Source organism: Athene cunicularia (genome assembly GCF_003259725.1).
Source record: "Athene cunicularia isolate RWA chromosome 4 unlocalized genomic scaffold, athCun1 chr4_part1, whole genome shotgun sequence".
Classification (NCBI taxonomy): domain Eukaryota; kingdom Metazoa; phylum Chordata; class Aves; order Strigiformes; family Strigidae; genus Athene; species Athene cunicularia.
In genome coordinates this window covers 25,055,711-25,071,412 of record NW_020799098.1, presented here as the reverse complement: position 1 = coordinate 25,071,412, position 15,702 = coordinate 25,055,711, and the positions used below count along the sequence as shown (strand labels likewise).

Here is a 15,702-nt window from a genome sequence, read left to right as displayed (position 1 = left end):
TAGGTGAATGTCTTATCTTTCTTGTGTAATAATTAACAGATGACTCTAGTTGTGGGTTTGTTTTTCAGTTGCAGAAAATTGTTTTTACTGTCTTTCTTACGGCAAAAGGTTGCAAGCTCCTAGTCCACACTGAATGAAACACTTCTCCCTTTCCTCGAAAGAATGCTTTTTAAAGCAGACAGTTAATGAGGAGGACACACTTATCTATGCCAGCATCTATACAGAGAACAATGTTTAACTGTGCTAAACACAGTAAACTAACACTACAAAAAGTTTCCCATCGAGTACAGCTCATGCAGAATAGGAAAGACTTGTTACATACCCAGTGACTACATTGCACTTTATATGTCACACATTTTCCTGTCTGACCATGGTAATAATAGACTTTGTTGACTAGATTGAAATATGGAAATTTGGGAAGAAGGGAAGGGTTGTGTTGTTTCCTGATTTGGAAAGCTGATAAGAACAATTACACAACCCATCTCTCATCTTCTCAGCTTTCTTCAACATGTGGCTTCAGTATCTTGCAGGATAATAACTTCAGCCTCAGCCAGCTACTGGTCCTATCAGAACATCTGAGAGTTACAGAATTATTTTGAGTTGGACTGGGTTAAAAAGACGTAGCTGGGGCAAACAGTACAACACATGGGTTACACAAGTTGTTGGGACAAAGTTCTGACTGACTTGCAGCAAAGTGCATTATAAAATAAGGGAGGAGACTGGTTTTCACTTACCCAAACTTCCTTCAGAAGTAGTTAAGCTGAGATGGTTGGTTTGGCACTGCAGTAGTGTAAAAACACTCAAGAAACACTCATTGCATTGCATTGACAGAATTCACATTGCAGAAGCAGGGAAAATAACAACTGTGTTGGTAGGATATTCTAGGTGTTGGTGGTGCTTTGGCACATCAGTAACTTTATCATCTGCATTGCTTCATCCTTGCCATGGGAAAACCATATATGCATGAACAGAATTTTCACTTGTGATCATCAAAAAGCAGTGGCAAGAGGTAAATTGCCAGGCTCAGGAAGGTTTTCTCACTTTATTATTTGAGATATCATCATTGATATCTCATTGAATAATATTTTTGCAGTTTCCAGGCCAAGAGGTCAGGTCATTGAGGGACCTCAATCCTGGGAATGTTCACTGCTGTGCACTGATAGTGCTTATAGATAATAAAAGCAGAACCTTTGACAGCCTTTGCAGGATCACACTCCAACTTAAATATGCCTTAGAAGGATACAGAAAGGGTTGATAACAGAATAGGCTGAAGTTTGCACAATACAAAGTGACCTTATTTTGTAGGGGAATCATAATTTCAGCTCCATTTTTAAAACTGTATATAAAATTGCTGTGAGGTAAGGTTAATATGGCTAAGGGAACTGGTATAATATGGCTAAGAGAATTAGACCTGTGATTGTTATTGTTCTTAGTGATGAAAATAAGAAGTTTAACCTTCAAATACTAGTCTGAAGTTATAACCAATTGTTGACTGTACAAATTTGGTGTTCAATTATCTGATTAACATTCAAATTTTAACCTGGGAAATTCCAGGATTTTAATTTACAGAATAATTTCAGGTGCTTTCCTCCTAAAGAGGAGCAAGAAGTAAAAGAACAGATTTCTAGTAATTTTGTTAATTTTTTTAGCCAAATACATTGATTTTGATTGGTTCCTGGAGGACATAACCAGTCCCTGCAAGACTTTTAAGGCAGGATTTTCAGTAATGCACATTGCTGTCTTAAATATATCCCTATAGAAGCCATTAGAGTTTTATAGCTGATGTCAGGGGGAGTAGTGCTAGATGCTGAGTACTGCTGGAAATATCACCCTTAATGTTCTGTTTCTTTATGTTCCTTCTTTGAAAAGAACACAATCAAAAGATGAAGCTAACAGTTTTTGGTGTGTTTTAAGTGGAACCAACCATTTTTAACGTGCTTAGGTCACTTAGGATGAATTTAAGCAACTGAGAATTGTGCACAGACCCCCTCTGCAGTAGCTCCACTCTGAAAACTACTTTTCAGGCCCAGAATATTAATTTGCCCCATACAAGGGGAACATGACTAACTGACATGAATAAAATTGAAGTTTAAGCTTGAAATATGAACTGTTCCACTGAAATCAGTGGACAGACCCCTGATGATAGGCCCTAGGTTAGGATGCTGAGTGTCACCGTTAGCAGAAGTGGAAATTTCAGCATCTATCCTGGGGATTTAGAAGAACAGTCTTATCCTACCCCTTAGATACTTTCCACTGTTTCTCTCTACATTTAAGTATAGTACTTTTAGAGGGTGGAGAGCCACTGCTGTACATGTTCATGCCTGAACATACATGGGAAATGATGTGGTGCAGCAAATGCTGCTGCATGTGCATCTCCTTGGGTCCCATGCTGCACCTGAGCCAAAAGGTTTCTCTCAGGTGACCTTATCTGGAGATGGACAAGTTTGATTGCCTTAATTCAGGCATGTGCATGATGGTGAGAACATGCAGTGCTTTAGTGGTGCTGGCAGCAGGATAACTTTCAGAGCAGACAGACATGGCGTCTGATTTGATCTATGAGATTACTCTCCCAAACGGTTCCATCACAAGCAACTCATCAAGCGTCTTGCCAGCTAATGTTCCTGCCCCTTCAGGTCTGCTGACAGTTCACCACTTTCTCCACAGAGTTTTGCCAAAATGGTCCAGATTAAGAAAATCCACCTTTCAAGCATTTAACGTAGCCTGGGGCAACTTCTTCACCTAGTTCAGCTTCAGGGAAAGCAATGTGTCTGACACACTGCATACATTGTCACAGCCTGTTGGCCTCAAAATTGCCTTTTTTGTTAAAATTCTGAAGATATCAAGCATCCTTAGTAACCTTCCCTTCCCTGTATGAAAGACTTTCAGAAAAGGTCCTTAGTCAAGAAGCTGTGTTGAAATGCGGCACTGTCTCTTGCACTGACCCACCACAATATTCAGTGTCAGATGTTTGTATTTCATTAGCGACAGCAGGTAAGGAAGAGAGCTATGGTCCAGCTCCTGTTGAAAATCACACTGAGGACTAGCCTTTGACACTTGAAATATATATTAATTTGGAGTCAGACTAAGTCTCTGCACATATTTTTCACCAAACATCAGACCCTTTTTTCACTGCACCTGCTGCCTGCCTGGCCTCTGTCTGCGCTGTACATGGAGAAGAGCCAAGGACGCTGCTTCCAGCAGGATGTCTCCTAAGCTAATTGCAAACAGAGGATGAAGCCTTTTGCCAGGAAGCACATGGGGTGGCAACGAGCACTTGTGGGGCCAGTGGCTGTGTTAGGCAGGTTCGTAAAAGAGGTGGGACTTTCTATTTTGCCATTAGTTTGGGAAGGAGCACCTTGCATGCCAGCTCCCTGCCGTGGCTGCAGCTGCAAGTCCTGCAGCCAGCACGCCATGGCTCAGACAGTGAACAGACCCAAAGACACTGGCTTTGTTCAGATCATTTATGCAAATAAATCATAGAAAAGGAGTGACAGCGTTGCCAAGAGAAAGAGAACTGATGTATAATGATACTATAGTTATCTTTAAAAGGGAAGGTAACTCGCCCATTACATTGGAAGTAATGCTCAAGCCACTACATTATTTTGAATTGATGTGTTTTTCTGTTCAGCTGATAAATCTGTAAACAGGCAAACTGTGTTTTCAGCAAGAGCATTTCTGTGGTTACCTCATGTTTGTGATAGAGTCTCACAGTTGTTCCTAGTAAGCTGTTGTTGTTATTATATATATTTTATGTATCTAAAGTTGCCATGCAAGAAGAGTCAGCTTTTAAAAATAAAGTTTTAATGCCAGCCATGCTTCCAGAGCTGCTGCTCAACATCAGCAGCAGGATTACTGTTTGCCCTTATTTCAACTAAAAGACAAGGAAGGTCACATTTAAGCCAGTAACTGTTATTTCCATCTGTCAACAGGGTTTATTTAGTTAAAATTTAGGCAACCAACCTTCCTTCTGCAGCAGCTGTGGCTTAAAACACAAAACTATGGTGGTTTCTTGAAGCAAGCAGGCAGCCATGAGGTGCCTGTGAGGGCATGCCACGTCAGCTCAGCAGGAGTTTGTATGGTCCAGGGTCTGCAGGTGGGGCACGGGTCTCCCCATCCCTTCCTCCCTCCATTTATCACACAGCCAGCGGGTCTCCCTGGGCTCTCCCATTCCCATGCTGTGTGACTGCTGGCAGCAGTGTCACCTGCAGAAGGGCACATGATGCCACTAAATTTATGTAACACAAAACTGGAGAGATGAATTAAGTGCAAACATAAACAATCTCATTTTATAGGAGCACGTGAGTGAAGTGGACACATGGTTGCCGTCACAAGGACACAGGCTGTGTCCCTGTGTTTGTAAAAGCCTGTTGTACAGCAGAGGGACCAACAGTGGTGCAGGTGGCTGCATAACTTCACAAGGCACTGCCTAGTGCTGGACAAGCCCAGGGATAAGATGCTATACAGACTGTGGGCATCACTTTCTCGCTGAGGCCCTGAGCTGCCTTTGGCCCCTTGTTGTTAATCAAGCTGCGGTATTTCTATTTGATAAAAGATCTGCCTCAGTTAATATCAGCCTGCTCACAGTATGCTTTAGGTCAGTCACTGCCAACACAGTAACCTTCTCATTTAATATTCTGAGATGTGATGTGAAGAAAGATAAGTTAAAAAGAAGGTAATTAATGTTTAGGGCAAGAACTATTTACACCTCCCAGTTGGCAGCAGGGAAGGAGTTTCATAAGCAAAGGGAAGTGAAATTTGAATGGTTTCAGCGAAAGGTGTATGTCTGAGAGTTCATCTGTGTGAGGGAAAGTTCTTAGAGCAGAGACACTAAACCAAAAGACTCACAAGCCTGGCTCCTGGTGGGCTGTCAGCAGTTAGCATCCATCTAATGTGATGTTGAACAATCAAGCAGGCTTTATCTTTTTCTAAGGAAAAAAGAAGCCAGTCTTGTTTCAGTCCTGATAATTAGTAATTTAAAACTTAGTTATCTCCAGAGCACAACCTTTCTCATTAGCAATTAATATTTTTTGTCTGTCTCTCTTTTATGAATCTTTGCCATCAAGATCAGGTGTACCTTCCTCCTCACAGACTAGAAATCAAGCCCTTATGTTTCACAAGACACTGCATTTTCATGTAACTTAAATTTTTGCCTCTTCTAGCATTAATCACACTTGGTGGATGTACTGAAATCAGTCTGGCTTTATTAAGGCCACTGAACGCACAGTATTAGCTCATGCCTTGTGTACATCCACAACACATGGTAGTGAGTTTTCAGGACCAGTTTACTGTAGACTAAAAAAATGCACAAGTAGGCTTGAACACTTTGAAAATAGGTATTTTTGATAACAATTTTCTTGAGAGTGATTGTTTTTCACATGAAAAGGTTTGGTTGTGTTGGCAGCCCATTTTCTAAGTCAGTAACAACAGGAGGAGAGAACTCAGACCAGACATTCCTGTGTTTTTTCTCATCAAAGTAGATGATATCTGAACTTTATGAAGGTATTGGTTGTGTCATGTGGCAATGAATGTATTTAGCTACCTCAAGTAGGACTACATGAGCTCTATAATTGTCTTAAGTAGTATATACTTATGAAACCCATCTCTGTGGAGCTGCACAGAAAAAAATTAAACACATTTGATCGTGATCTTGATTCACTATAAATTATATAGGGATAAGTGCATTTCAGATTCACAAAGAATTTTTAATTATTCAGTATCGTGAACAGTGTGTGTTAGTGTTTGCGGCAAAGGTGGCCATTCAGCACCAGCTTCAAGTACAACTTCCAATACTAGAAATCATCCTGCTGGTGCAATGCAAAGTGCTGAAGAACATACCCATTCCTGGACAGCCACTGAATTACCAGCTGGTTTCTGGTGGGCAGGGGAAGCTTTGCTCCATCTCTCCTCTCTCCTAGTGCCCATCTGTAGCTTTCTAGATTGTAGCCCCAGCAGCTGAGCCCTGCAGATGGCAGAATACAGACTTTTCTTTTGTAAGTTGACCTAAAACTAATGGTTGATGACTCATTTCTAAATTTACCTAAACCTGAGGCAATAAGTAATTCACTTGCCAACAGGTGGCCCATGTAAAGGCAATGATTATTCTCCAGTAAAATGTTTAACAAGCTTTTCTTTCATTCAGGGAAAGGTGAAGTCACATTTTTAGGCACAAATTGTCAAGTGAAAAATTAAAAAGTTTTTCTCTGCCTTAATTTTTTTAATTATGTCAAATAATTCCCAGGTGTAAAATCAAAGTGTCATGACACATTTAAAAGAGGAACATTTGACTCTGAGAGAAACATGTTCATCAACATTTTAAAGCAAGAAGCTATCAAAACTGATGCACTTCCATGAAAGACCTGGCTTCAGAAAAATGATGTTTTCTAAAGTATGCCTGGGCATCAGCATCACTATTACTGCCTTCTTCCTTCTCTGCCTCCCACTCTGCTCTCCATACTTTTAAATTAAAATGACTCAGAAGCATTAGCATGTAACACCCATGGCCCAAACACACCTGCAGGATCAGGTCCTACCACAGATCAAAGCTCAGAGGTCTCATTTCCCAATCCTAAACACATTTAGGAGCTGAACCAGGCACAGTGGTGTTTGTCCTGCCTGGTGCAGAGGCATCTCTTGATACAGAGCAGCACAATTCTGGGCAACAGAGGTTTACTGAAAAAAAATCTGAGGTGCTAAGATTACTAGATTTAAATAAGTTTTGTGGAACACACAAATCAGACTTAGGTGCCTAAATTTTGTGCCCATATTTCTGTGGACTTGTGCCTACTGTACTAGTGAAAGACCTACCTGCATGGCAACCAATGCACTGAAAATGGCCAAATCATTCTAACAAAGGGTATATCTGTTTTTTGGAAAACAATCCTGTCAAACCCAGATTGGGAGCATTTCTTATAGTGATTTGCAGAGTTTCCTACAAAGGCCAGTTTTTGACAGTTCCATCAACAAACTGGTCATGAATGCAAATCATGGCAAATAAAATGATGGATGATGCAAAGGCTGATAGAGTTGTAAAAAACAATGAGAAGGAGCCAACATGTAGCACTCAGTAGGTGGGATCTACTCAAAAGGCAGTTGGGATAGGGATGAACACAAGGTTGTGGCATTTAGGAGTAACAAACACAAGGCATGCCTGACACATGGGACATAACTCCAGCAAGTAGTGCTTCTGGAAAGGATTTGGGGTTAGAATTGACAAAAAATTTCCACGTGGTTTGCTACTGAGAAGGTGTGGAGAAATAGGCCTTGGTGCTACAGAGACATGGGGAGAAGAAAAAGGGATGATCTTTATCCCTGTATATAGCAAAGGTTGAAAAGGCTGAAAGCCTAGAGAACTGTCCAAAGAGCCACAAAAACGATTTCAAGTGAAAAAAATACTGATTGTGAATGAATTCCAGAGTTCAGCCTACAAGTTTTATTAAAAAGACTTGATTACACAATTGAAATATTATCATAAGGCAAAAGCAGAGGCCTTGAAAAACTCTTTAGTCTATCAGAGAACAGTTTAACAAGTAATCTTAGCTGGAAGCAAAAGCCAGACAAATTCTCACGAGAAACACAACAAGTTGCTTGTCTGAGGGAGTGATTAGTGAACAAGCCATTAAGGGAAGTGGTGGGGTCTAGGCTCTTTGATTCCTTAAAACCAGGGTCCTTCTGGAAGATAAAATTTACTCAGATATTATAGGACTCATGAAAATAGCAGGAAAATGTAATGGCTCATGTCATATACAATCACTCGTATTAAATGGTCTGATGGATCTTTCCAGCTTTAAAATGCAATGAATTAACTACTCTCAAGAGTCCCAAAGTATCTTATTTAATTGTGCTCAGAGAGGAAGCCCACTGTCTTGCAGCTGTGGTCATTAGCATGGTCACCTCCTCCTGTGTGTCTGCATTTCCCACTCTCTGCCTGTGTTCAAATGCAGAATGAGGTTTCTGAGATTTGCCTTCCTCTTGCCAGCTTGCAGGGCTGTGCTGGCCTCTTGCTCTAAAGCAAGTTTCCTGTCATAAGGGAGTGATTCCCTTCAGCTTTTGTGAAATCCTGTTGTAATAACAGAAGAAATAAAAACATCAGACGTTGTACCACAAGCAGCAGGCAACTCAGAAGCTTGCCAGATTTCCCTTTGCACACGAGAACAGGAATTGGTGTGTGTCCCCCCACCCAGTGCTAAAGCGTATCTATTATTTCCTACTCAACAGTTACTGTGAAGGCCTAGAGAAGCAAGGGGTTGTTGGAAACTGTGCCTGGTGCTTCTCATACATTTGCTATCTTTCAACATGGAGTGTGGCACCTGGCACTTGTGCTGTTCAGGAGTAGATGGATTAACTGAGGAATGACTGAGAGGGAGGAAAGGTCTCTGGAGGTGGGAACTGCTGGCTTCATGGCAGTATCTTCCCTTTCCTAATTCCGTGACAGCTCCTTCCTACCCTTTCAAAGAGGAGACAAGCCTTCCAGGGTCTTGAGGTTTTGAGGTGCTTGGTGGCATCTGTTCATGAGACTTCAGCCTCCCGTGGCAGAAGCTCTCAGTGCTGGGGTGGTACAGGCAGGTGATCCTCAGCTGCCTACCTGAAAGAGAGGCTGTGCCTACATCCAGAATGCACTCCCCCTATAGTATAGGCTGGTGCGGCTTGTCATCTGGTTTTCTGCAACGTTAGTCTCAGTTTGAAAAATGAACTTGCAGAACAACTACAGGAAGACAAAAGAGGGGTGGGATTCTGGTGTTAGCTTACAGCTTCTAATGAGTGTCCTCCTTCTTCCTTTGACTAGGCTTTATCAGGCTGTGAATGAGTTTGACACCATGACTGCTGAGGACTCCACTGCAAGGATGAGCAACGATTCCTCCAATGTGTCTACTACAAAAGTCCCTGAAGGTGTTGCTGGTGCGCCCAATGAGGCAGCTCTGCTGGCCCTCATGGAGCGCACTGGATATAGCATGATCCAGGAGAATGGGCAACGCAAGTACGGTGGCCCTCCGCCTGGATGGGAGGGCCTGCACCCTCCTCGCGGCTGCGAAGTCTTTGTGGGCAAAATCCCCCGCGATGTCTATGAAGATGAGCTTGTTCCTGTGTTTGAATCCGTCGGCCGCATCTATGAAATGCGCCTGATGATGGACTTTGATGGGAAGAACCGTGGCTACGCCTTTGTGATGTACACACAGAAGCACGAGGCGAAGCGTGCTGTCAGGGAGCTGAATAATTATGAAATCCGCCCCGGTAGGCTGCTGGGTGTGTGCTGCAGTGTGGATAACTGCCGGCTCTTCATTGGAGGCATTCCCAAGATGAAGAAGAGAGAGGAGATCCTGGAAGAGATTGCCAAGGTGACGGAAGGCGTGCTGGATGTCATTGTGTATGCCAGTGCTGCAGACAAGATGAAGAACAGAGGTTTCGCCTTTGTGGAGTATGAGAGCCATCGAGCAGCAGCAATGGCCAGGAGGAAACTCATGCCGGGAAGGATCCAGCTGTGGGGACACCAAATTGCTGTTGACTGGGCGGAACCAGAGATAGATGTGGATGAAGACGTCATGGAAACTGTTAAAATCCTCTATGTGAGGAATTTAATGATTGAGACCACAGAGGACACCATTAAAAAGGTCTTTGGGCAGTTTAACCCTGGCTGTGTAGAGCGGGTGAAAAAAATACGTGATTACGCCTTTGTGCACTTTACAACCAGGGAAGATGCCATTCATGCCATGAACAACCTTAACGGTGTTGAACTGGAAGGCTCGTGCCTGGAGGTTACCTTGGCCAAGCCAGTAGACAAGGAGCAATATACTCGCTACCAGAAAGCAGCAAAAGGAGGGGCCACAGCAACGCCTGAAGTAACTCAGCAACCTAATTATGTTTACTCTTGTGATCCATACACACTAGCTTATTATGGATATCCATACAATGCCTTGATCGGGCCCAACAGAGATTACTTTGTGAAAGGTTAGTAAGCACAATTAGGGCATGTGATGGGCAGGTTTGAGCTCAGGCTGGTGTGACCCAAGGTCTGCCTGAGCCAAAAGACACCTGGTGCTATGCACTTTTTTCTTAAACATTCTTTTATAGGTCTTTTTGCCATATTTCTGTTTGGTATCATTTTAATTTGTGACTACACAGAGTGTGTTTATCTATAAATAATTGCTAATGTATAGGCTAGTATGAGGGAGGCATCAAAAGTATGGTTAAGAATCAGCTAACAGACCAAGCATGGGATGGGGAAGAGAGTGATCTGGGTTTTTTGTGTGCTGTACTGAGCAAGTTCAAGGACTCCAGCTTCTGATGCCTCCTTCCAAAGAGCCAGAGTCTCAGTATTAGAGATTATGACAGAGTGCTCCCTTTTCCTTCTCCTGGAGGTGTGGGTACAGTGACCTGGTCATCCAAAGGGAGGGATGTCAGGGAAAGCCTTGGGAGCTCTCCAGGTGTTATTTGCCCTCTGCGTTAAAATGACAGTAGTGCTGTGTCCTTTATAAAGTCATTTGAGAACTAGTAAGCAGAAGGAATCATGTGAGTGCAAAGTAATTCTTTTACTATGTATACTTTAATTAGGTATCGGTTACAGTCATTAAAAATTAACCAAAAATCAGTTATTCATAAAAAACCCTAGCAGCTATAACTGGTGTTATAATTACGATTATCCTGTACTTGCAGGAATTATAGTTTCCTGAAATGCAATGAGTATTTCCATATAACAGGCAGTTTAGCATGTATATATTCTTAAGGCACCCACATAAACCAAGAAATAATTTTAACCCTAGTTGATCAAAATTTCATCTTCTTCTCAATTTCCAGATTTGTACTTGAAATGAACTATAAAGGAGTTAACTGACAGTCTAAATATTCAATTAGGCCATCATAGCATCCATTAATACTGCAGCATCCAAAGTACTATCGTAACATGCATGGAGTCATTAAAATAAATAAAGGCAGTATTTTTGGAGATGGGATATATTCACATTACTAATAAAATAGCAGAGAAAGTAAACAACGCTAGTAAAAACATATGCAATGGTGGGACAAATTTGGTTAAAGGCCAGGTACAACTTCAGGCCATCTCTGCAGGGTCCCATTGTGGCCAGCTGAGAGGCTGGGTCTCCTCTGGAGGACAGATGGAGCAGAAGCTGTTCCTACTGCATAGAAATCACCCTGGAGGAGCCTCTCTCTCTGCTGAGTAGATTATACCCATAACATTGGCCACAAGAGTTGCATCAGTATAAATAAGCAATTAATGTATGGTCAGAAACATCAAGAGAAAAACTTGCCTAGGCTTACTGGGTGCTTCTAAGGCCAAACTCTTTTCCTAAGCAAGGTCACTAAGACTCAGATCAAACTAACTTCAGCAGCCTCACATCTAAGCACATGCCTCTTGATCTTAGCCTGGGGCTGTTCATGCTCCCCACGGGCTGTTGCTCTCTTATTCACCATCCTCTTCTATGTTGTTATCATAAGCAGGCAGCATACGAGGCAGAGGGCGAGGTGCAGCTGGCAACAGAGCTCCAGGCCCCAGGGGCTCCTACCTGGGGGGATACTCCGCCGGCCGTGGCATCTACAGCAGGTACCATGAAGGCAAAGGAAAACAGCAAGAGAAAGGATATGAGCTGGTACCCAACTTGGAGCTACCTGCAGTCAATCCGGTGGCCATTAAGCCCGGTGCAGGTTAGTATGTGCAATGAGGGGAGGAAAGCAGAGGTTGCGGGCGAGGCCCCCACTCCAAGCCCCGTGTCAGGCACGTGGGGACCTCTCCAGGGCCAGCCCATGGCTGCAGTAGTGGGGACAGCCCTGGGGCCAGAGCTCAGCACTCCCCTGTGCCAGATGCCTCCTGGCCCTAGCCAGGCTTTCTGCAAACAAGAGGCATGCAGAGGGACAGGGGACGTGAACATCTGGGAGCTCTTCAGGCCAAAGAAAAAAGGGGCTGAAGCTGTGTTCAAACCTTCTGCACCTTCTCAGGAGGAAGCAGACTTTCCTCTCCATCTAGTCATTCACACTAGAGCATTGTGACTAAGAGTAATCTTCCTCTCTTTTGATTTCTTCAGTGCTAATTTCAGCCTGGGAGATTCCTGCCCCTGATTTCCAGCCGGGCCAGACCTCTCCCTTGCTTAGCTTGTTTTCTCCAGTGTTACAAGGCTGAGAAAAGCACCTGGAGCTTTCCCACTACAGGAAAGTCCATGGCTGAGGCAAGCTCCTCCATCCTCAGCAGCAGCATGGAGATGGAGCAATGCAAGGAGCCCTCAGCATCTAGCTTGCCATGATGCAGCACCTACAGGAGAGCTCTCAGCTCTGCTGGGCTGCAAGGTGCCCACCCAAGGGCCAGGGCAGGGATCACCACCCTCTGCCACATCCTCAGCTTAATATCCAGCCCTTGCCCTTCAGGTGAACTGCATGAAGGCCGAAGCCCTGCAATTCCTCAAGGTCCTGTTTGGAAAGATTTTTATTTGGAAAAGCAGTCTGAGGAAGAAGGTCCTTGCAGGTGATGGGAGAAAGCCCTCTTGCAGAAGTCCTCAGGTGTTCTCCCCATTCCTCTCTTCAAGTAAATTGTAACCACAGGACCTAAGTGGTGTTTAATAATGGATCTGCAGTGGTTTCCCAAAACATGTTCCAAACCACAGCTTGCATCTAATGAAGGCTGTGAATAATTCTTCATAACAGCTGGATGAGAATCTGAGAAGAATTCCAGAGACAAAGGAAGGCTGTTAAGATTAGAGCCATTTCCAAAGGAAGATCAGACTTCCTGAAAAAACTGCCCACTCACAATCAGAAAATACCACTATGCGTGTTTGTAAAGATACTTTAGGAATTCCAGGTATTACTATGCTTGAAAAGTGGGCTGTGAAACGCATGCCTATTTGTGGTGTCTACAATTCATTCAACTGCCAAACAAAAGCCTGAAGCTCAAGTCTAAATGTTTCTATGCTTGAAGGATGCTGAGATTCAGACTTCTTTGTCGGGTCTTCCCCTCTCATATGGTTCCAGCACAGTCTCTGAGCACAGAAGCACCCAGCCTGTTTTCCCCAACCAGATCAAGATGATCTAGAGGTATCACAGGCAAGACTTTCCTCTGTTATTAAAAGGATGTGATTCTGAAAGCACATTACCAGAACAGAGGAATAAACATGCACCAACTCTGCAAAGTTTCCTACTGTTCAGAACAACTTTGAAGCTCATTTCTTTGAAAATGGTTAGAAAACTCCTAAGAGGTCACCCCAAAACCCCAGTTGCTTGTTACTCCTTTTCTGCCAGAAATTACTGCAGAATGGAACATGAGCTCTCTGCCTTTGCTTTGGTGAGAAATTATTATCCAGGTTATTTAAACCAGTGATAAAGCTGGTTTGAACTGACCCAGTGGACTTGGTGTAGAAGGAAAACTAGAAAAGCAGAGGTGGAGGTCTCTGCTTGAGGAAATAGTGGTAGTCCACTGGCATTGGAAACACCTTTGCCTGAAGGATATCAGATCAGATCCCTTGTTGCAGTCTCTCAGATCAAAACAAGACTACTGCTTTTGGCACCTGTCCTTCCCACAGGCAGAATTGCACACTTGCATATAACAAAGTTTCATCACAGTGAAAGAAACACATGTGCATATTTGGTTTCATTTCTGACTTACTGGCTGCACTTCCCACAGATGCCAACATCACCTCTTAGTCCTTAATTTATTGATTACTCTGTTTAACTTGTGAATATTCTTACTGCTGGAAGGTTCACAAGCTGAATGCTGAACTGTGCACTATGAAGCAATGATGGAAATCATAGCACCATAGAATGGTTTGGGTTGGAAGGGACCTTAAAGATCATCTAGTCCAAACCCTGCCATGGGCAGGGACACCTTCCACTAGACCAGGTTGCTCAAAGCCCCGTCCAACCTGGCCTTGAACACTGCCAGGGAGGGGGCAGCCACAGCCTCTCTAGGCAACCTGTTCCAGTGTCTCACCACCCTCACAGTAAAGAATTTCCTCCTTGCATCTCATTTAAATTTACCCTTTTTCACTTTAAAACCGTTACCTCTCATCCTATCACTAAACTTTCTGATAAAGAGTCCCTCCCCATCTTGTCTGCAGGCCCCCTTTAAGTACTGAAAGGCCACTACAAGGTCTCCTCAGAGACTTCTCCAAGCTGAACAACCCCAACTCTCTCAGCCTTTCCTCATAGGAGAAGTGTTCCAGCCCTCTGATCATTTTTGTGGCCCTCCTCTGGACCCACTTGAGCAGGTCCATGTCTGTTTTGTGCTGGGGGCCCCAGAGCTGGACACGGCGCTGCAGATGGGCTCTCACGAGAGTAGAGGGGGAGAATCACCTTCCTTGACCTGCCGGCCACACTTCTTTTGATGCAGCCCAGGATGCAGTTTGCTTTCTGGGCTGTAGGTATACACTGCTGGCTCATGTCCAATTATTGTGTTTATTGGGAGTGTTCAGCAAAGCACATTTCTTCCTTAAGCAGTGCCACGAAGCTCCATTTTGGACCATGTACAAATTCACCATCTCTGAATACCATCATTCTGACCGGAGCGTTTTCCCTTTGTCTGAAAGACCATAGCTCTAATTATTTTGCATTTTCCAATTTTGGCATGCAGAAGTATTCTCTAAAGAGCAATTTCTTTTTTGTGTGTGTGTCATTAAATAGACTGATACTGTAGCAGAGAGATGGGATAAAACATAGTTAGCTGAGACCATCCTGGGAAATGCATAATAGTCAATGAGCTGATATTTTGCAGAGTTGGCCCAAGGATGGCATATAGACTGGACCAGTTGCTGCCTGCAACTTCTGCAGTACAAACCACACTCCTTCCCAGAGCAGCTCTGCCTATGGCAGCTACACGTCCCTTGATCTTAACAGCTGGAACAAGGACCCCACCGGGACAATATGCACTCTCACCCATCCCTGTGCTCAGGCCACACTCTTGGCCAGGGGTGAGGACAGTGGTGGTCAGAAGGGACTGTGTAAATCCAGGCCTCAGTTCCCAGTCCTCTTCAGGACTCTGGCCCTGGAACACCCATGCCAGGAGCATGGGGGGAAATGCTGGGCAGAGCAGGTAGCACTAAGCCCAGCATTGTGCATCAGCCATGGTGCCCCAGGTCCCCTGCCCTGATGAGAGCAGTGCAGGACTGCTGTGGGAGAGCCAGCGCCACTGGGAGGGAGGGTTCTTTAAGATGAGGTCCTGGAGACCTCTCCTAATGCACCTGATGTGTCTGGTCTCTCCTAGTGGCCATCCCTGCCATTGGTGCCCAGTACTCCATGTTTCAGGCTGCACCACCAGCCAAGATGATGGAAGATGGCAAAATCCACACTGTCGAGCACATCATCAACCCTATAGCTGTGCAGCAGGACCCAGCCAGTGCGGCAGCTGCTGCAGCAGCTGCAGCCGCAGCTGTAATACCAGCTGTCTCAACACCTCCCCCCTTCCAGGTATGTTCAGCATGTAAGCCCTGCTTCCCACACATCCTGCTTCCCACACATCCCGCTTCCCATATGTCCTGCTCTGCATACCCAGGGCCAGGGGAAGCCTGGCCTCTTGCCCTGCTCCCATTCAGGAGGTGCTGTAGAGGATATTATGGTGCCCAACAGCCCTGCAGTACATCTGACTTGTCTTAGACCTCTGCACTTCAGACAGCTTCTCCCCCTATGGGGTACCCAAATCTGGGACAGAGGGAATAGTCCCCCATGACAGCATAACTCACAATCAACAGGGCACACGCTGCCTGCCCTCCCATTATC

At 44.3% G+C, this 15,702-nt stretch overlaps 2 protein-coding genes across 6 annotated transcripts in view; one reads left to right on the top strand and one right to left on the bottom strand.

The window, feature by feature from the left end:
- Positions 1-15,702, top strand: part of RBM47 (RNA binding motif protein 47) — an 81,202-nt gene that overhangs the window by 62,719 nt on the left and 2,781 nt on the right. For 4 of the 5 annotated variants that reach the window (XM_026846712.1, XM_026846711.1, XM_026846714.1 and 1 more), the window contains 3 exons: positions 8,783-9,942; positions 11,446-11,652; positions 15,191-15,393. In XM_026846712.1, coding sequence (XP_026702513.1) covers positions 8,783-9,942; positions 11,446-11,652; positions 15,191-15,393 — 1,570 coding nt within the window. The remainder of the gene's footprint in view (positions 1-8,782; positions 9,943-11,445; positions 11,653-15,190; positions 15,394-15,702) is intronic. The other variant, XM_026846713.1, reaches the window with a different exon arrangement.
- Positions 7,491-15,702, bottom strand: part of CHRNA9 (cholinergic receptor nicotinic alpha 9 subunit) — a 42,042-nt gene continuing 33,830 nt past the window's right edge. The window contains exon 6 of the mRNA XM_026846716.1: positions 7,491-8,056. Coding sequence (XP_026702517.1) covers positions 8,003-8,056 — 54 coding nt within the window. The 3' untranslated portion in view covers positions 7,491-8,002. The remainder of the gene's footprint in view (positions 8,057-15,702) is intronic.